Source organism: Mustelus asterias, chromosome 8 (assembly GCF_964213995.1).
Source record: "Mustelus asterias chromosome 8, sMusAst1.hap1.1, whole genome shotgun sequence".
NCBI lineage: Eukaryota > Metazoa > Chordata > Chondrichthyes > Carcharhiniformes > Triakidae > Mustelus > Mustelus asterias.
The window spans coordinates 27732126-27754584 of record NC_135808.1 but is presented as its reverse complement, the minus strand read 5'-3'; the positions used below and the strand labels follow the sequence as shown (position 1 = coordinate 27754584).

Sequence of the window (22459 nt, the reverse complement as noted above, 5' to 3'; positions counted from 1 at the left end):
GACAATACACATCTCTTTAACCTGTGCTTAATGCTCCCTCCACTCACATTGTCTGTATCTTTACGACCTGTTTGGCTGCAGAGATTCGCATTCTAATCAGCATTCTGTAACTTGATTTTGTGTCTCTGTATGCCCTGTTTGAGAGCAGATATCCACTCTATCTGACGAAGGAACAGCGCTCCAAAAGCTAATGGCATTTGCTACCAAATAAACCTGTCCTACAGTCATCCCCATCTTAATTATTTCCCATCAATTTGTCAGGTGGTTCCGTACCGTTCCCTGAACAAATACATCCCACCAATGGTGTGTTCCTGAATGATTCAATCTGTTGACTGTCTGGATTGCTTGTTTCAACTGTTTACGTCCCTTATGGGTATGTTCCTTGAAGTGCCTGGCATATTCATTTGGGATTAACTTGGCATCTTTTATGGCCGTCGAACCACATTTCTCTGTGTCTCGTCAGTGAACAACAAATCATTCCACCAGGCACTAAATGCCTAATCCGACGTTTTTCCCGGTAGGAGGAACCCTCCCACAATCAAAATTTGCAGACTAAAACGGTGATTACTTTAACGAAGTGAACTCCACGATATGATCTCTGTTTCTGTGGTGATTATGCATCACTGCGTGGGCCGATCTGCACGGCTTTTAATGCCTGCTTCAATGGTGCGATATCAATGATAAACTTGCTGGAGTTTCCAAGAGGCTGGAAATCCGACAAGCGCACAATACATAATGCTTTGATTCTGGACAGCATTCTCTCATGCTCACATATGCCTTCCTTATTTGTCATGTATCATTTCAGATTAGGTTGGGTGAACTCTGCCCCCTTCTGTCCCTAATTGTTCGTATCTGTAGTTATCATTAAAGGTCTCGTTGGACGAACTTTCCTGAGATACCACCATCAAGAATATCGGGCCCCCTTCGTTGGGTCTCTTCTTGGTTGAATGACCTACTAATTAATTTCAGTCCCGTGAAGTTGAGAAAAATTGTTTTTACATGCAGGGAAACAAATTTCCAGGAGTGGTTCCTTATCTCAAATCTTCAACGTTATACCAAACCTCACCTATCAAGTCCCAGGCGAGATTATTACACGCCCTCCATGTGTGTGGGCCTCAGGAGTCCTAACCTTCCCTTCAATTATGTGATTAAATGTTTCTGGGAGCTCTCACCCTATACATCTAGTAATGGGAGTTAATGCTCGGTCCCATCGGCTCCAGAGTGTATTCCCGTTTCACTTCCGTCGCAACCCAGAATGAATTGCTATTCTTTTCAGAAAAGTAAATACCGAGTTTGCATTCTAAACAAATACCGGGTACCTCCATTTATGCTCCTTTATCTCGTATTCGTGGTTCAGGGCCAATTATGTAAATATAATAATCAATTATTGCCTTCAATCGCACTTCTGCCCATTTAATGGTAAAATAATGATCATGGCATGTTAAAATGTGGCATGGTTAATTACCCAAAACATTGTTGATTACCCCGAGAGCGAGCATTGTCATTGTAGTAAAGTTTAGCTTTATCAAACGTAACGAACCCAACTGGGGGGCTCAATCATGTTTGGACAGTGTGGATGTTTTTGATATCCATCGGTATTTACCTGGTAATACTTGGTATCTCTAAAATCAAATCTTATTTATTACATACATAGACAATACCGGCTCTCAAAGTCAGGTTCCGTGACGTTGAATAAATATTTCCACAAATCGAATATTTCAGTGCATTTATTCCCCGCTCTATTACTTGTTCAATCAGAGTAATCTCTCGTGTGGAAAGCTTCCACCTATCGAGTACTTTGATCCATAATAACTAGGCAATACTGTTTTTCTTTTTTTTATGGGGGCAACGGACACATAAAGCCAATCTATATCTCTCCCAACGTCCACTTTCCTTCGTCCCAAGGAAGAGCCTGCCGATGTAGTTTTATTTTTGTTGCATTTCCAGGGCTGTACTGAGGATACGTCGTGAATTGCTGGCACAGCTGTGCAGTTTATCCTTCCATTTCCTTCCACCACATGCATTCTATATATCTAAAATACTTTTCTAAAAAGTATGCTGTGTCCCGTGGTGAATCCCCAAAAATAATGTCCTGATGTTTATTGGGGCGACAAGTTTCCATTTGGTCTCATTTCCCATTTCATGCCAAGTTGTTCGTCAAGTAGTGTGCATGTCGGTGGTCTGTTCTTAAATGTATAATTTCAAGCACATGTAATCCTTGAATTGGTCTATTTTGGACTGGTTCATTGCCTATCATTTACTTCATATGTAACTCATGTGCATACCTGTTCTGTTTATCAATATCATGCCAACAGCTTTTTGAGTCTCAGGTGACCTTGTCAAAAGATTTATAAGTTTTTTCCATCTCTTCACGTATGGTACAGATGCCTCGGATGGCGGTCAGAGTATCAAGTTTTGCTCTCTTAAAAACGTGGATATGGACACAAACATAAAAACGTGGATATGGACACAAACATCATCAAGGGAAAGCTATCAATTTACTACCCCATTTATACTTTCCTTTCAGTAGAAGTATCAACTCGAAGTATTCCAATGAATTGAGTTGAACTCGATATCCCCAATTCCAATTTGCTGTTTAATTTCCAGTCTCTATCTTCTCAATTAATTAATCCTATTCAGTTTGTTTCATAACATCTTTAAAACAGAAATCAAAACATTCGATTTGATCTCAGGCAGTAGCATATTTTGATTATTCGTTCTTTGTCTTGCATAGATCGTCATGAATGTAGCTTGCTAACATCACATTTTTCCTATATCAGAATGTTCCCAAATTCAAAGAACAGTGCTGTGGCCCTTCAAATCTCCATGAATGTTTATCTTATCTCCTAAAAAAAAAAACCTTATTTCCCACATCCATACCTATCACCTAAACAGTGTTATTTCCTTCGAATTCCTTTGAATGTTTTTTTTAAAATCACATCGTCGTACTCCCTAACTATCAAATGAATTCCACATTTAATTCTGTCCTACCCTGTTCAACTATTGCCCATCCTGTTCTTGGCTGTCCATGCATTTAACTCTAACCCTTTGACCACAGGTTTACATCAGCTCCTCTGTAACATCTTCTCTGTAACCCTGTTCACTTCTTTAAATCCCATCTGCCTCCTTTCTGTCAATATTTACCTAACTCACTGGATTATTTCCATAGACCCTAATTATAGTAATTTGCACTGTTTCTGGCAGGAGGAGACTTTCCCATTGACTTTCCACCTCCGGCCGACATGGCTTTCGACCTTTGCATGCTCAGAACTTGCACCAAATTGTGTTCTGTGAGCAGCTACTTCCACAAAATTGCAATTGGTTCATTTACTCTGTCTGCCCACGCAGTACAATCCAAGGTTTGAATACAAATGCATTCTCTAATATCTTAAAACTACTGCAAACCCTGATCCTTTTGCAGTTAGCTGCCACAAAAAAAAATCAATCTTGCTTGGTGCAGAATGGATTAATTCAAGAGAACAGGCTTGACCACTCAACAGCTGAAGCTCTTGAAATTACCAATTTCTATGAAAATAAATACATCTTCATATGTCTCTGCTAGCTTCAAAAGTGATGTGGAGATGCCGGCGTTGGACTGGGGTGAACACAGTAAGAATTTTAACAACACCAGGTTAAAGTCCAACAGGTTTATTTGGTAGCAAATACCATTACCTTTCTGAGCGCTGTTCCTTCGTCAGGTAGAGTGGAAATCTGCTCTCAAACAGGGTACAGAGACACAAAATCAAGTTACAGAATACTGATTAGAATGCGCATCCCTACAGCCAGCCAGATCTTAAAGATACAGACAATGTGGGTGGGGGGAGCATTAAGCACAGGTTAAAGAGATGTGTATTGTCTCCAGACAGGATAGCCCGCAAGTCCAGGAGGCAAGCTGTGGGGGTTACTGATAATGTGACATAAATCCAACATCCCGGTTTAGGCCATCCTCATGTGTGCAGAACTTGGCTATCGGTTTCTGCTCAGCGACTCTGCGCTGTCGTGTGTCGTGAAGGCCACCTTGGAGAACGCTTACCTGAAGACCAGAGGCTGAATGCCCGTGACTGCTGAAGTGCCCCCCCCCCCAAAGGAAGAGAACAGTCTTGCCTGGTGATTGTCGAGCGGTGTTCGCGAACGTTGTCTACCTGATATGCTGCAGGAAAGGATGTCTCGAGGCATGGTACATTGGGGAAACCATGCAGACACTATGACAACGGATGAATGAACAGCGCTCGACAATCACCAGGCAAGACTGTTCTTTTCCTGTGGGGAAGCACTTCAGCAGTCACGGGCATTCAGCCTCTGATCTTCAGGTAAGCATTCTCCAAGGCGGCCTTCACGACACACGACAGCGCAGAGTTACTGAGCAGAAACTGATAGCCAAGTTCCGCACACATGAGGACGGCGTAAACCGGGATGTTGGATTTATGTCACATTATCAGTAACCCCCACTGCTTGCCTCCTGGACTTGCGGGCTATCCTGTCTGGAGACAATACGCATCTCTTTAACCTGTGCTTAATGCTCCCTCCACCCACATTGTCTGTATCTTTAAGATCTGGTTGGTCGTAGGGATTCGCATTCTAATCAGTATTCTGTAACTTGATTTTGTGTCTCTGTGCGCTGTTTGAGAGCACATTTCCACTCCATTTGACGAAGGAGCAGTGCTCCAAAAGCTAATGGTATTTGGTACAAAATAAACCTGTTGGACTTTAACCATGTGTTGTTAAAACTCTTACAGTTTCAAAAGTGGCAGAGTAAGAGTTCTCAAATGAACGTCATTACATCATCATTCTTTTTTTTAATCTAGCAAGCATTCGAGACCCAGGACTAATTCGTTTTGCATGAACTAATTCTAGATTTTTTTTCATTGCCATTTATGTCAGGAATTTATCTTTCAACCTGACAAGATGTTTTGATCCAAGATCAATCCAACTCAGGATTTGTCATAATCATTTCAAATATCCCGAATTTTAATTAACCATACCAAATTAAGACTCGCACATTTTCACATTTCTGCTGGATTCCTTTAGCTTACACTTAAAATTTGCACATTTGATTTCTTCCAACAAATTTGCAATTACAAACTAACACAGGCACGAATTTCAGAGCGACTTAAAATAAAATTAACTCTTTGCTCAAATGGTTAAATTTTCCTCAGACCCCAAACCGAATCTCGCACACAATATGGAGATATCAGCAGTTCATAAACTTCAAACAAGTCACTTTCCACTTCCAGCTTCTTAAAGTAACAAGTTGTTTTAAAGTTGATATCGAGTGCTCGATTTGCTTCTGTATCTGCAATTCAAACATCCAAAGCAAAGCTCTAAAATTTGAGCACAATCAAATTTCCTTCCGATAGATATTAATTGGCTACTTTTTTATGTTTTGCTAATTTTATTACTGCAATGCAGCTTAGTCAAAGAGGACAAAGCACATAAGTCAAGTGTCTGTAGCGGGAAAATGGGAGTGATCCACAAATACATAGGCGAGCTGTTTTCACTCTGATTGGATATTATAATAAAATAAGTGAAAAGTGATTGTGATTGGTTGATGTTAATTATTTGTAATCAATTGTGAAAAGTATAATTGCCTTTTGTACCTTCGAGTACGTACGCCACTCCATGTTGTTTCTCCTCCTCATTCATCGAAGATATGCCTTTTGCCTTACCACATTTTGGGCTTTCTGCCTACTTGGCTTATCAGCTGCCGACTTACAGACTTTTCAGCTTTTGCCATGACCCACGTTCTTTTGACCACTCGACACGACTGCAGTTGATGACTACTCAGTCAACCCTCAAGCACTCGTTTTTTCTCCTTTATTCTGGGCTCTGATTTCAAACGTTAAATTGGTTGCTAGTTTTTCAGTAGCACTCAACTGAGAGCATGAATCAGACATGATTGACACTCGCTGCTGTCACCAACTGGCTGAGCGAAAACCCATCCTCATCATCAAAATTGTTACGCATTTTGATTTCAGCCTTTTAATTGATCAGAACTTTATTCTTCGAGTAACCAAACAATTCAAAGAGTTCTCTAAAACAGCTACTTCAACACAAGCTATAGCAAGGAGCCCAGGCAACTATAGTGCACTTCCCTATAGCTAGCACGAGTGGCGTACTCCAAGGTACAAAGGCAATTATAATTTTCACAATCGATTACAATGAATTAGCATAAACCAATTACTATCATTTTACACTTCATTCATTATAATATCCAATTAGCGTAAAAACTTCACAGTACAACTCGTCTGTGCACCTGTGGATCACTCAGATTTTCCAGCTACAGATGCCTGATTTATGTTCTTTGCCAGACGAATGGCCTTGATGCTTGTCTGTGAAGGCACTTAACTAAGATCTTTGTTTTTCAGCTTGTGTATTTTTTAAACTTCTGCGACTTTTACAAAATCATGTGTTAGTCCATCCTTAGTGTTTTGATCAGTCAATGGTCAAATATTTGCTTCCGGTATTTTAGTCATGTAGTCTCTCCAGGCCTTGTGTTTCATTGCTCAGCTGGTAAGTTAAGAACAAAGGGTGAATATTTTGCCAGGTTGCCAATTATTATTGTCGACTTGCATGTAGTCAGCTTTTTGGTTGAACTGTATTGCCTGACAATGTGGTGTCTTTTTAAGCTTCTAGTAGACGGTCAGGTTGAGGTCAGTTATTCAGATTCTACATGATCTGTCCCTTTATATTCAATATCACTGTTAATTAGTGTTTGCTTCGACTTTGGCCAGCTGATCAAATCCCGTGCTTGTTTCTGGTTAGTGATGTTTTATTTTCAGGTATTGGTGTTTTTTTTTGTTACGGTCAATATGCACTTTCCGGGATTCGCTCATTTAGTGGTGAATTAAAACGTTCTGATTGGGCGAGCCGGGGTAAGTGGTTGGTTGTGATCAAATCTCCATTTTTTGGATGTTTGATTGTCTTGGAGCTCAATCAGGCTTTGGTCACTTGCCGCGTTGTTAGCTGTTCACTCAGATTATTGTCACGTTCTCAATTATTTTCTTGCTGCTGGTATTGTTTGCATTGTTGTTTTTGCGATTGTGATTCTGAGGTGGATTTGGGTGCTGCATTAGTTTGAGGATGGTCACATCCGATTTTATTGTTTAATGTGCTTTATCAATTCAGATGAGATTCAATTGTTGCTTTGTTTATTGGGATTATTGAAGAAGGGAAAGGGTTAATGTTTTTTTTGTACTCAATGTATTTTGTGCCTAAAAGGTTGAACTTTGTATCTGGAATGTATCATAAACATATCGTTTCCTTGTGGCTAGTCATCCCTTTTTTATATTGCTCCTGGTAGTAGCATAAGCCATTTGTTCATGTCTTTCATCTTTTACTTTAGTATAAGCCATTTGTTCATGGTTCCCTCGCTTGTTTATATCATTCTGATAAAACAGACAGTTGAATATAGATTTTAGTCTTTCTTTCTCGTGGGCTTGTCTATGATTTAAACAGAGGAAGCAGCGACCAAATGGTAGAGTGCGAGAATGGCCGTTTGAAGGAGGACTCCCACTGGGACAGTCACTCAGTCACTTCAAAGGAAACGCTGCGGGAAGAGCAGGGGACCAGAGGTGACACCTTGACTGCAACGACCAGGAGAATTGTGCTTTATGACCCACGGATACCAGATGGTTTCTAACCATGATCCAAAGGCTATCAGAAGCTGTTAAAGGAACTATAATTTACGATCAAGGACTGTTAACTGGACTTTGCTTCATGACTTGTATTGGGAACCCTGATGTATAAATATCCATGCTTCTTGTGTTCAGTGAGAACTTTGGCTTCCGCTTTCAAGGGGTCAAGTTCTCCCATAAGCTTATGAGAATAAAGCATGACTGTATTTTTGACTCAAACCAGCCTATAGAGGTATATTTTCCGACTTCAATTATTTTTGTATAATTTGTATTGTATTAGTTAACATGATGCAGTCGATCGAGCTATTCCTATGTTAGATACCGGTGTGCTTTCGATGTGTTTATTTTTATTTCGTTGCTTCATTCGACGGGCGTGTTTGTCTTTTTGAAAATAATTTAAACAAATCTCTTATTGTAACAATAAAAGCACTGTTTGAATTACAAATGTAATTACCTAATGTAATTAACACCTTAACTTGAATTTCAATTGTCTAATTCATCCATGTCAGAGGCTGAGGTGCGGGATGATGTGTCTGTCATTTGCTTGACAATAGCTTAATTTACAAAGTGCAGCATTATGTATGATGCCTTCTATCTACTTTCCCAGGAAGCTCTATTTATAACTGCTCCTAATACTTAATTATACATTGCCCTTAACCTGTATCTCACTCTAATCGACATAATTAACATGCCGTGAACATGAGCATCCAATTTGTTTGACCACAGTAAGATTGTCCAATTCTACGATTAATGGACACAAATGCAAACAGACATTTTGCGTCACTGAAAAAAAAACACAATTGAAGAAGGAAATGACTCTGCAGCGCGCAGTAGGCAAACCTGAAAGGATCAACTAAAATTCGAATTAAAGTGTTGATCACTCATAGATACACTTCAATCTGAGCAAAGGCCTGCCTATGACCTTTACACAAAATAGAATAAATCCAACCTGGACAATTACCAACCTGAAGTTCATGAAGGTGATGGAAGCACCCATCAACAGGCTTCATAGAATCATAAAAACCCTACAGTGCAGAAGGAGGCCATTCGGCCCATCGAGTCTGCAACAACCACAATTCCACCGACCGCTAATTCCCTCTAACCTAAGGGGCAATTATTAACCTGGCCAATCAACCTAACCCGCACATCTTTGGACTGTGGGAGGAAACCGGAGTACGTGGAGGAAACCCACCCAGACACGAGGAGAATGTGCAACCTCCACACAGACAGTGACCCGAGCATCGAACCCGGGACCCTGGACCTGTGAAGCAGCAGTGCTAACCACTGTGCTACCGTGCCGCCCCTAAAAGGGGCACTTGTTTAACACAACTCTGCTTAGTGACACTCAATTAGGATTTTGTGAAGATCAATTGGCAATTGTTTCCAACACAGTTTAGGATTGAACTTGGACAACCGTGTTGAATTCCAGAAATGAGTAACAAAATGCACTTGACATTAAGGCAATCCTTCACGCACAGTATCAGCAAGGAACCTGAGCAGAAATGAATCAATGTGAATAATGCTTTTAATGGGCAGGGGTGGGGTGAGTGGTGGCGTGGGGTGTGAAATCTCTGCTGGTTTGAGTCGCATGTGAAACAAAGTAAAATGGTTGTGGTGGTTGTGGCTCAATAATTTCAGTTTAGGAAACCACAACAGGTGTTCCTCAGTGAATGACCGAAGGCCCAGCCATCTTCAGGTAATTCATCACAAACCTTCCCTGTATCACAACGTCAGAAGGAGGGATGGTCGCTAACTAATGCACAACGGTCAGAAATATTTGTGTCTCCAGGGGCACTGAAGCAGTATGGCCAAATGCAGCACGACATGGCTTGGGCTGATAGGTGGCAAGTCGCAGTCAGAGCATGCAAGTACAAGTCAATTGTCATCTCCAGAAAAGGAGAATCTACCCATCGCCCCTTGACATTCAGTGCCACTACTATCGCTGAATTCTCGACTATCAACATCGCGTTGTCAGCAGAATCCGTAAGACAAACTGCACTAGGCATATAAAAACTCAGGCTAATAGCACAGGTCAGATTTTAGGAATCCTGCGACGACTGACTAAGATCATGACTCCCCAAAGACCTTGCACCATCCAACAGTCAGGAGAGTGCTGGAATACTCTCCAATTGCCTGAATGAATGCAGTTCCAACAACACACAAGAAGTTTGAGAACATCCAGGAGAAAGTAACTCTTTGATTGGCATCCCAGTCACAGACATTCAGTCCTTTCACTACCGACGCTTTGGTTGTATGGTCGAAAAGGTGCACTGCAGAACTCTGCATATTATCCTGACTCAGGGCATTCCAACCGTACGCCAACTAACTTCCAGAAGGACAAGGACAAAAGTCCGATGGGAACACCACCATATAGAGGTCCCCATCATAGCCGTCCACCGTCCAGAACTGTAAATATATTGGCTGCTTTTTCCCTGTCACTGCGCCAAAAGCTTTGAACGCCATCCCTCGCAAAAGAGTGGCTGTCCGTGCACCATAGGGACTCCAGCTGTTCTAGCATGGTTTTGTAAGAGGGAGGTCGTGCCTTACAAATTTGGTGGAGTTTTTTGAGGAAGTGACAAAAACGGTTGATGAAGGAAGGGCCGTGGATGTCGTCTATATGGATTTCAGTAAGGCATTTGACAAAGTCCCACATGGCAGGTTGGTTAAGAAGGTTCAGCCTCATGGGATACAAGGAGAAGTGGCTAGATGGGTGGAGAACTGGCTTGGCCATAGGAGACAGAGGGTAGAGGTCGAAGGGTCTTTTTCCGGCTGGAGGTCTGTGACCAGTGGTGTTCCGCAGGGCTCTGTACTGGGACCTCTGCTATTTGTGATATATATAAATGATTTGGAAGAAGGTGTAACTGGTGTAATCAGCAAGTTTGCGGATGACACGAAGATGGCTGGACTTGCGGATAGCGAAGAGCATTATCGGGCAATACAGCAGGATATAGATAGGCTGGAAAATTGGGCGGAGAGGTGGCAGATGGAGTTTAATCCGGATAAATGCGAAGTGATGCATTTTGGAAGAAATAATGTAGGGAGGAGTTATACAATAAATGGCAGAGTCATCAGGAGTATAGAAACACAGAGGGACCTAGGTGCGCAAGTCCACAAATCCTTGAAGGTGGCAACACAGGTGGAGAAGGTGGTGAAGAAGGCATATGGTATGCTTGCCTTTATAGGACGGGGTATAGAGTATAAAAGCTGGAGTCTGATGATGCATCTGTATAGAACGCTGGTTAGGCCACATTTGGAGTACTGCGTCCAGTTCTGGTCGCCGCACTACCAGAAGGACGTGGAGGCGTTAGAGAGAGTGCAGAGAAGGTTTACCAGGATGTTGCCTGGTAAGGAGGGTGTTAGCTATGAGGAGAGATTGGGTAGACCGGGGTTGTTCTCCTTGGAAAGACGGAGAATGAGGGGAGATCTAATAGAGGTGTACAAGATTATGAATGATATAGATAGGTTGAACAGTGGGAAGCTTTTTCGCAGGTCGGAGGTGACGATCACGAGGGGTCACGGGCTCAAGCTGAGAGGGGCGAAGTATAACTCGGATATCAGAGGGACGGTTTTTACACAGAGGGTGGTGGGGGCCTGGAATGCGCTGCCAAGTAGGGTGGTGGAGGCAGGCACGCTGACATCGTTTAAGACTTACCTGGATAGTCACATGAGCAGCCTGGGAATGGAGGGATACCAACGATTGGTCTAGTTGGACCAAGGAGCGGCACAGGCTTGGAGGGCCGAAGGGCCTGTTTCCTGTGCTGTATTGTTCTTTGTTCTTTGTTCTTTATAAAGAATCTCACCACCAGCTTCAAAATGGCAGTTAACCCACTAGAAATAATTGCTGATCACGCCAGAGATGGCCACATCCCTTGTAACAAGAGATAGGAAATTCGTAGTCCACATCCTAGAATTTAGGAGAGCTGTTCTCTAAGTGCACTCAGATGTATGATATATCATTATTCAATGAAAAGGCATTACGAAATCCAAAAAGGCATAAAATATAGTCATGGATCTGATAGTTGTTGACGAAACAAGCCCATTGTTCAATATTCACCGTACAATCACAACACGTCGTATAGTCTAACACATTAGGTTGTTAACTCATGTCTCATAATCTGTGTTCATTTTTTTTTCATGTACAAAGCTGATTTGAATACTGCTGCAACCTTCATGTCCCAGTGGAGGTCTAACAGAGTATAAATGGAAAGCATTGAGACTGATTAGACTCAGAATTTGTTTCACAGGTTGCCAACAACGCCAACGGAGATATACCCTCATAGAGAAAATGCGTGAAACATTTTACAGTATCAGGAAAATGTACTACATGATCCTAGCCGTCACTGGTGTTCCTGGTGAGCGAGAGTAACCGTTTATTTTTCGTTATTCCATGCGTTCGCTGGTCTCTGGTTTTGCTATGTGAATGTTACCGCATGCTGGCTTAATGGTGACTTGTTGACGAGGTGACGAGTACAAACACTCGATTAGCGATAACATTTTAAGCCAGAAACCTTGAATTGTTACTATTTTTTAATTCAATTACTGAACCTGAAGATAACAAGGTTTCTAGCATTTTTTTTAGCGTTGAATGATCAAGCTTTTGACTGTGCAAGAACATTCGTTGTTACGGAAAAAAGACCTTAGCTCAGTTAGCAATGTGTGGAAAAGAGTATGTTGTCACTGTACTGAGATTGGATCACCAAACGATACGGAAGAATTTGGTTCGATTTTGAGACTTTTGTTAGGGTGACCGATCTCACAGCTGCTTGCAATTGTCTTCGTTATTTGCGAAAGTGATGGAAAGCAAATGAATATATTTTGTGGCTGCTTGAAGGTGTTTGTTAATAAAGACAAATATAATGTGAACTGCATTGATATAGAGGTGCTTTCCAACAGCTGAAAGTGAAATACATCTTTAAATAAAAACTTTGCCAGCAGTTGAAGAGCAGCCCGCACTGCAAAGTTCCTTAAATGCTCTGGACTTTGATCCAGTCTTCCTCTTCTTACAGTTACACTGAGCACCTTATGTTGGTAAGGGATTAATCCGTACATGAACTCAGCACCCACAATTTGTGGACTGCATGTGCTTTTGTTCCGTGATCTGACTATGGAATGAATATTGGAGAGAGGTTATTTCAGGCACTTACATAACTGATTATTGTTTGACGGATCGGCTCTTCTTCGTGAGTCAGTGGCTTTATTCATGTAACCTTTAACGGTGTCTACCTTTACTTCAGTTATATGAATACGTGGTTAGCACTGCTGCCTCACAGCGCCAGGGACCCGGGTTCAATTCCAGCCTTGGGTCACTATCTGTTTGCCGATCACACATGCTCACTGTCTGCGTGGGTTTCTTCCGGGTGCTCCGGTTTCCTCCCACACTCCAAAGATGTGAGGGTTAGGTTAATTGGGCATGCTAAATTGCCACTTCATATCCGGGGGATTAACAGGGTAAATGCGTGGGGTTACGGGGATGGGGCATGGGCGGGATTGTTGTCGGTACAGGTTTTATGGGCCGAATCGCATCGTTCTCAGTTGTAGGGATTCTAATCTCGGAAATAAGGAACAGGTATAACCGAAGAGCAGTAGAATTGAGTGCTCATCAATGGCATATCATAACAAAATAAGTAGTGCACCGATTGAAAAAATAATCTGCTCCCATTTCTGCAATGTTCTGATAGGAGTACTGACGTGATGAACGAATAATCAAGGTACAGCTAATTGCGTCAAACACAAAGCGCACAAAGCGGCCTTCAACTTAACCAGTTAATGATGGAGTTTGAAATATACACGCGCTTCCTTCATTCGGTGCCATCTCATCCGAACAGCAGATATTCTGCAAATTGTTCACCCAAGAAGATGTCCTCGAGGCCGAAACGCTTCAATATTCCTTCCAGAACAGTTCCAGTTTGTGGAAAGTTCAAGATTCTAAACACCTTCAGAGTAAAAATGATTCGTGAGGTTAATTTCTTGTCTTTTTTCGTGATGTTGCCGAACACCAGAGTTAGATTCCTTTGTATGTAAAGTAAAATCTACTCTTCAGAAATCTTTTCAAAATATCATCGTCATTTGAAAGGTTTCTGCGCGCTCAGCACTCAGTCTTTTCTGCTCAACATAAAATAGCCCCAGTTTGTTCAATTATTCATGGTAGTTATAATATATTCGTCATGATACCATCCTTGTAAAATATGTTTTACCTTCCCCTGTGCCTCAGAATATGTTTTGTAAAATGAAGACCAGAAATGTACACGGCACTATCAATGTGCCATGGAAAAAGATGCTTGACAGATGTATGCATCTTAATTATTTTACTCTGGAACTAAACGTGAGTCCTTGCATTTTGCTGTCGTCTTAACATGTGTTTTTATTTTTAATGACCTGTTAATTGATCTATCTGGACCTATTTTCATCGTTCTCCCATTAGGATTTTTGTTTTCCAAGGAATATTTGGGAGACCTTATCTTAAATGCTAAATTAAGCAGCACATTGCAAAACATATTCTGCAAATTTAAGATTAGCTTCAGTGATTGTCTTGAAATTTCCATCTATATTAACTGAACCAACAGTTTGGATTCATCTGGTAATCGTTCTGCTACTGCTTGCACAGTCCATATTGTTTGGATATGTGTTTAACAGCACTTGTACCAACACAGATCTAAAAAACGTAAAAAGTTCCTCAACCTCACTTGCTATATCCTGATTCTGAATATTATCTATGATGCTGCCTGTCCCTTAAACTCGGTGTATCAACGGTAGTCAGACAATGCAATGTAGATTGCATTAAATCCTTACCTTTAGCTCCTCTTTATGACATTGAGAGATTTCAGTAAAGTTGGCAAAATGTGACCTTTCCATTTGAAATGACCTTTAACTACTTTTATGCACTTCGTGACGAAAAGGATTGGCTAAGATAAGCATTGGTACTTCCGAGGATGAAAGGGGGGATTTAACAACAGAAGATGAGGAAATGGCCGAGGCATTGAACAGATACTTTGCGTCAGTCTTGACAGTGGAAGACACAAATCACATGCCAAAAATTGATGACAAGATGAATATGGCAGGCGAGTGCCGAGAAAAGATAATTATCACTATAGAATTAGTGTTGGATAAGCAAAAGGGGCGAGTGGTAGACGAAACTCACGGCCCTGATGGAATGCATTCCAGGGTTACAAAAGTGATGGCGGGGGAAATAACAAATGTCCAAGTGATAATTCGCCAAAATTTGCTGAACTCCAGGGCGATTCCGGCAGATTGAAAAGCAACAAAGGTGAAGGTACTATTTCAAAAAAAGAGAGGCAGACAAAAGGCGGGTAATTATAGTCCAGTTAGCTTAACATCTGCAGTGGTGCAAATTCTGGAGTGAATCATCAAGGAAAAAAAAACGAGGTACCTGGATAGTAATTGCCCCATGGGGAAGACACAGTTTGGGTTCATGAGAGGTAGGTCATGTTGAACTAATTTACTGGATTTCTTTGAGGACATTACCAGCGCGGTGGATGATGGTGAACCGGTGGATGTGGTGCAACTGGATTTCAAGAAGGCATTTGACAAAGTGCCGCACCAAAGATTGCTGCATGAGATTAAGATGCACGGTTTTACGGGCAACGTATCAGCATGGAAAGAGAATTGGTTAAATAATAGAAAGCAAAGAGTGGGTGTAAATGAATGTTTTGTCTGGTTGGCGATCAGTGACTAGTGGTGTGCCTCAGAGATCAGTCACAATTGTTTAAAATTTTCGTCGATAATTTGTTGTTGGGGGCGGAATGTTGTGTATCCAGGTTCGCCGATGACACAAGATGAGTGGTACAGTAAAGTGTGTAGAGGACACTGAAAGTTTGCAAAGGGATATACGTAGTTTAAGAGACTGGGCAAGGAACTGGTAGATGGAGAACAATGTTGGTAAATGCGAGGTGATCCATTTTTTTTAGGAATAACAAGAAAATGGACTATTATTTAAAAGCTAAAAATGATGTAGCATGCTGCTGTGCAGAGGGACCTGGGTATCCTTTAGCATGAATCGCAAAAAAATGATTTACAGGTGCAGCAGGTCATTAAGAAGGCAGCTGGATTTTTTTCCTTCATTGCCGTAGGGATGGAGTTTAAAAACATGGGGGTTATGGTGCAACTGTATAAGGTGTGGCGAGGCCATACCTGGAGTGATGTGTACAATTATGGTCTCCTTACCACAGAAAGAATATACTGGCACTGGTGGGTTGGGAGGAGGGTGTTGTGGGAGGGTGGCGGGGGTGGGGAGACGGAGTGCAGAAGAGGTTCACGAGTTTGATTGCGGAGTTGAGAGGGTTGCCTTATGTGAAAAGACTGAGAAGACTGGGACTATACCCATTGGAATTCAGAAGAATGAGGGGAGATTTTATGGGAGCATATATTATTATGAAGGAAATAGATAAGATACAAGCAGAGAGGTTCTTTCCACTGACGGGTGAAACAAGAACTGGGGGGATAGCCTCAAAATAAGGGGGAACAGATTTCGGACTGAGTTTCGGAAGAACGTCTTCGCCCAAATGGTTGTGAATTTGTGAAGTTCCCTGCCAATTGAAGCAGTTAAGCCTACCACTTTGATTTTTTTTTAAAGACAAAAACAAATAGCTTTCTGAACGACAAAGGAAATAAGGGTTATGATGAGCGGGCGGGTTAGTGGAACTGAGTCCACGAAAAGATCAGCCATGATCTTATTCAATGGTGGAGCAGGCTAGAGGGGCCAGATGGCCTACTCTGCTCCTAATTCTTATGCTCCTGTGCTTTTAAAAAAAAAATTCTGTGTGTCTGAATGTCTTGCCTGTCACCGGGTTATGATAAGTGGACTACTGTTCCTGGGAATTGTGCTAACTGGTTTCTAACAGAATTACAAAATTAGCTCTACTCCAGTGCTTTAACATTAATTTCTTTTCCGCCATTTCAAGCTGTAAAATCTCCTCTATTATTGTCCCCCATAATTTCAGCGGGCATTGTTTCAATCATCCCAATCAAATGTGTTATCGGTTCTTTGATTCAATTATTAATAATTTCCTCCTTGCACATAATGAATTATTGATATATTCAAGTAACGTTTCACTGTTTGTTTCCTCCTCCCACCATGCTCTGAATGCAATTCACTCTTTTCTTTTTCATTCTGCCCCTACTGTTCCATTACAAGTGCGAGTCCTTTTCAACTCACTTCCGAGTCAGGCTCCAGATAGCTCTTCATATTTTAATTATGACAATGCACCACTTGTTGGACCAAAGTGCACTAACGTCACTTGAAATACGTTTTTCATTTCCATTGCTTCCGATTCGAACTTGATCTTCTCTTCACTAGCAGCTGGGAAAGGAAAGCACGTCAGGTTCTTAATCTCAACCACAATACCGTGTCCCTGCTGCAAAGTTCAGATATGAAAACATAGAAAACAGTAGTAGGATTAGGTCTTTCAGCTCGTAGAAACTGATTCGCCAAACTGTATGATTCTGGTTGATAGTCTATCGCAAAGTCATAACCACGTAATCTCTCGAGAAGCCGATGATGCCTTTAGAATTTAGAAGTCTATCATAGGGAGGTTTACAGCTTGGAAACAGGCCCTTCGGCCCTACTTGTCCATGTCACCTTTTTTTTTTAAACCCCTAAGCTAATCCCAATTGCCCGCATTTGGCCCTTACCTCTCTATACCCATCTTACCCATGTAACTATCTAAATGCTTTTTAGAAGACAAAATTGTACCCGCCTCTACTACTAAATCTGGCAGCTTGTTCCAGACACTCACCACCCTCTGTTTGAAAAAAATGCCCCTCTGGACACTTTTGCATCTCTCCCATCTCACCTGAAACCTATGCCCTCTAGTTGTAGCCTCCCCTACCTTTGGGAAATGATATTGTCTGTCTGGCTGATTGTGCCCCTCATTATTTTATAGACCCCTTTCGGATCACCGCTCAGCCTCCTACGCTCCAGAGAAAAAAGTCCCAATCTTTCCAGCCTCTTCTTATAACTCAAACGATCAAGTCCCGGTTGCATCCTAGTAAATCTTTTCTGCACTCTTTCTAGTTTAATAGTACCCTTTCTATAATAGGGTGACCAGAACTGCACACAGTATTCCAAGTGTGACCTTACCAATGTATTGTACAACTTCAACAAGACGTCCCAACTCCTGTATTCAATGTTCTGACCTATGAAACCAAGCATGCCGAATGCGTTCTTAACCACTCTGTCCACCTGTGACTCCACTTTCAAGGAGCTATGAACATATACCCCTAGAACTGTTTGTTCTGTAACTCTCACCAACGCCCTACCATTAACTGAGTAAGTCCTGCCTAGTTCAATCCACCAATATGCATCATCTCACATTTGTCTAAATTAAACTCCATCTGCCATTCATCAGCCCACTGGCCCAATTGATCAAGATCCCGTTGCAATTGGAGATACCTTTCTTCACTGTCCACTATGCCACCAATCTTGGTGTCATCTGTAAACTCACTAACCATGCCTCCTATATTCTCATCCAAATCATTAATATAAATGACAAATAACAGTGGGCGCCGCACTGATCCTGAGGCACACCGCTGTTCATAGGCCTCCAGTTTGAAAAACAACCCTCTACAACCACTCTCTGACATCTGTCAAGAAGCCAATTTTGTATCCATTTAGATAACTCACCCTGGATTCCGTGAGATTTAACGTTATGCAACAACCTACCATGCAGTACCTTGTCAAAGGCCTTGCTAATGTCCATGTGGACAACATCAACTGCACTGCCCACATCTACCTTCTTGCTTGCCCCTTCAAAAAACTCAATCAAATTTTTGAGACATGATTTTCCACTCACAAAGCCATGCTGACTGTCCCTAATCAGTCCTTGCATCTCTAAATGCCTGTAGATCCTGTCTCTCAAAATATCCTCCAACTTCTTACTCTTTTGCCCTTTATGTATTAGTAGAAGGTCTTTGGATTCTCCTTTGCGCTATCTGCCAAAACAATCTCGTGCCCCCTTTTTGCCCTCCTGATTTATCTCTTAACTCTATTCCTACACTCCTTCAATTCTTCAAGGGATTCACTTGATCCCAGCTGCCTATGCATGTCATGTGCCTCTTCTTCTTATTTTAATTTCCTTCTTAAACAAATCAATGACTTCGCCTCCACTGCCGACTCTAGTAGGGATTTCCATAGTTTCACTAGCTTATGAGTGAAGTATAATCTATTCCTCTGAGTCGAAAAGTGTCGGCTCTGTTTATCGAAAACTTGACTCTTATTCCCTCGCCTCCAGCTAAAGGAAACATCATTCCTGCATCCTGTCTGCCAGGCCCGGAAGCACCGATATGTTTCAACATGATACCACTCTTTCTTCTAAATTGCAGTGCGTATGGACCGAGTTGACCAACTTCTCCTCAAGGGATAATCGTACCATCCCAGGGGCCAGTCTTGCGAATTCAACCGCACTCTCTCTATGATATGTTTAGCCATTGTTCTTAGATAAGAATTACAAAATTGTGCATTAGACGCATAGAATGGTCACACCAAGAGCCTGTGTAGCTTCAGTAAGACAACGTGTCTCCAGCCCTCAAATGCTCTTGGAATGAACGCCAACAAACCATTTGCCTGCTTTCTTCTTACTTTGCCAGCATGCTTGATTTCAGTGATTGGTGTTCTGAGAAATTGGGTTCGCGGCATAAATCTGCATTTCCCAATCCAACGATATTTACTTAATGCTCAGCCGTTCTGCTTTTCATACGGAAGTGCAAAAGTTCACACACATCCATGTTGTCCTGCATCTGCTATATACGTGCCAACTAACTCACGTTGCTGATATCCCCGAGAAACCTCTGTCATCCTCCACACCATTCACATTCCCACCAGGTTTTTGGCCATCTGTAAAATAGAATATCATATTTGGTACCCACATCCAAATCACTGATATATGTTATTGATAACTGGAGCCTAAGCATGGCCCAGTTATGGTTGCATGAAGTTTCGATGTGAACCCGACTGTATGCCCAACGCCTCTGCTCCCTCCTCTCCTCGCACAATCATGTGGTGAGGCCATCAACCTCTTAATTGTCCTAACTATGTATTGTTTTCGTATACGTGGAATGTTCTCCAATCCAATCCTAGCATGGCCCCTCCTTCAGCTCGTTTTTAGAAAACTGATGACTGTTTCAGTAATATTCTAATATTTAGCCCCAACTGGGACAATAAATAAGCTTTGCTGCTGCCACCCTTCCCTTGACTTCTAAGTGTCACTCTCTGACTCTTCCCATCTTTTCCTCAAATGTTCCAATTTAGTTTCTGCCAGCAGGTTTTTCCACCAGCCTCTGTATTATGGCAATCGACTGTTACAGCTATTTGCATCAACATTCCGCCCAAACCCCTCCTTGCGAGCACAGATGTCACCCAGTTGCGCTACGCTCACTTCCGAAGCCGTGCGTCTCACAACATATTTGTTTCACTCAGCCGGCGATTCCGTTCATTGTGTATTGAAGCACGTTCAACCTTATCAGTCTCATTTCAAAATTAGTGGCATCACAAGTTGTGCAGCGTGTAAATTAAGGACAGGCGTTTCCTTGTAATCTTTGCAATTCGTCATGGCAATAAGCGAATTGCCTTCTGGTTTTTTTTTCTATGATCGTTAGGTAAAGCTTTCTCCAAACACCAACTTCAGTAAACACGAACCCCTGGGGATCTTTCAATCTGTGTAGGATTATTTCCCGAGGCGAGTCTGATCCCTGAACACAAGTGACCAAATCTGGATTGCATTCAATGATGGGATGGGGCTGTTTTCTAACGGTTGTAGCGGGGCTGGTCCACCAGCAAAAGCTGTCTGTACTTCCCGGCCCACGAACATGGTTTTGAAATTGCATTGCGTTCTCCAAAGTTTCTCCGCATATCCTTCAACTCCAGCATCCCGAGGACGAGGAAACGCGCAGAAGGTTAGGTAAACAGCAAAATAGTAATTTGAGACAATGCAAGCCTCATCGAAACATACACATTTCTCAGGCGTTGTTGGCAATCCGCCATTTCGCGGGCCTCCTTTAAATATTAAAGTGGCAGATTGGGTTTATTGCATAGAGTTCTAATTTTCGGACGACTAAGCTTCCCAATTCATCTGTTTATCGTTGCTTAATATTTCATCATTTAATGCTGGATTCCGAAATAGATAATGTTTGACCTGTTATTTACAATATAATTTCCTTTTGTTTTTGTTACAGCTAATTTAGTGGTGATTATGATTCTGTCACGGGGAAAGTGTGGACTCTCAAATAGCACTACTCGCTACCTGGTGGCCATGGCTTTCGCAGATTTGTTGGTCATTGTTTTTGAGGTCATACTCTGGAGAATTAGTTATTATTTCTTTCCGGGATCGTTCCTGGAAATCACTCCGCTATGCAGTACTATATTTTTCCTTGGCTGTGCAGCCTCAGACTGGTCTGTCTGGTTCACCGTCGCTTTCTCTTTTGATCGATTTGTGGCTATTTGTTGCCAGAAGTTGAGAGCAAATTATTGTACTGAGAAAACTGTGGCGGTGACCCTAGCAACAACCGGCACGCTGCTTTGCTTCAAAAATGTCCCCTTTTACTTCACACTCGAATCCTCAGAAATAATTAACAACGTGCCGTGGTACTGTTTTACAAAGCTAAGTTATTTTGCTGAGCCCGGTTGGATTGGATTTAACTGGTTTGACACAGTGCTAAACCCATTGTTCCCATTCGTGTTGATTTTATTGCTCAATGTTCTGACGGTGAAGCACATATTAGTGGCCAGTCGCGTTCGTAAAAGACTAAGGGCTCAGAACAAGGGAGAAAATCAGCGCGACTCAGAGATGGAGAGCCGGCGGAAGTCCGTGATTTTACTTTTTGCCATTTCCGGGAACTTCATACTCTTGTGGTTCATTGACGTTATAGAGTTCCTATATTATTACGTAACCGGAACAGATCCTACAGACTACACTGATTCTCTCTACATTTTTCAACAAGTCGGAATTATGATGCGAAGCTTAAGTTGCTGCACAAACACATTCATTTATGGCGTGACACAGTCGAAGTTGAGAGAACAGTTCAAGATTGCCGTGAAGTATCCTTTTACCTTCGTTATCCAATCAACCAATAAGCAAAATAACTGAGAACTGACGATTGTTGCATTGTTTCTAGACCATGAATATAATATTTGGCTTCGGAAAAGTTCATCAACAGAATTACACCAAGAAATTCCGTTTATCCGCCATTACAGCGAAGGGATGAGCAAACATTTTGTTTATGAATTATGTTCTTTTCATTGACACTTCTAAAATTTGTATTTGTTACATGCCCAGAAAATGGTTGCATTTTAATCTGAACTCTTTCTTATAAAGTCATTTCAGCTATTTGCACTTAAACACGTGAAGTTTTCTTGAGAAGGATCCTTGTCAATCGATAGGTAGAAAACATTGAGCTGCTTTTTAGCGAATTACATGCGCTGGCATATATGTCAGCACAACGGGCCACTCGGCCCACAGATTCCACAAAACTATCCATGCATTGCAAATATGGAACTCAGCCTTTCCGGATGCATTGGCTACTGCAAATCCAGGACATTTATCTGTCCTGGCATGTGTGCTTCCGCCCGCCAATACCAATGTGCTGATCTCTGAACTGCACTCTGAAATATCATAGGGAGCCAATTAGTGCAAGAAATGTTAGCATGGGCAACAAACGCAGAGCTGTTCTTCCGCCAAAGAATTAAAACAATTCACTGTCCAAGCAGCAAAATTGTCCCATAGGTTTGAATGGCCCCCAAGTGGAAGCATTTTAGAGTGGTAAACGTTGTCCAAACTATTCATGAATTTTAAATGCTCCATTTCATTTTCACCAAG

At 41.8% G+C, this 22459-nt stretch overlaps 1 protein-coding gene across 1 annotated transcript; it reads left to right on the top strand.

Annotated features, from left to right (window-relative positions):
* Positions 1-15039: 15039 nt before the first annotated feature.
* Positions 15040-21848, top strand: LOC144497695 (putative G-protein coupled receptor 139). The gene is made up of 3 exons (XM_078219137.1): positions 15040-15070; positions 20820-21676; positions 21759-21848. Exons 1-3 carry the CDS (start codon positions 15040-15042, stop codon positions 21846-21848), a joined length of 978 nt encoding a protein of 325 aa, XP_078075263.1.
* The last annotated feature ends 611 nt before the right edge of the window (positions 21849-22459 follow it).

Excerpts from the sequence above, each read along its gene's own strand:
- LOC144497695 (XM_078219137.1), top strand. The coding sequence starts at position 15,040 with ATGGGGAAGACACAGTTTGGGTTCATGAGAG. Across the intron at positions 15,071-20,819 it reads ACAGTTTGGGTTCATGAGAG|CTAATTTAGTGGTGATTATG; the intron begins GTAGGTCATGTT and ends TTTTTGTTACAG. Across the intron at positions 21,677-21,758 it reads GAGAACAGTTCAAGATTGCC|ACCATGAATATAATATTTGG; the intron begins GTGAAGTATCCT and ends CATTGTTTCTAG.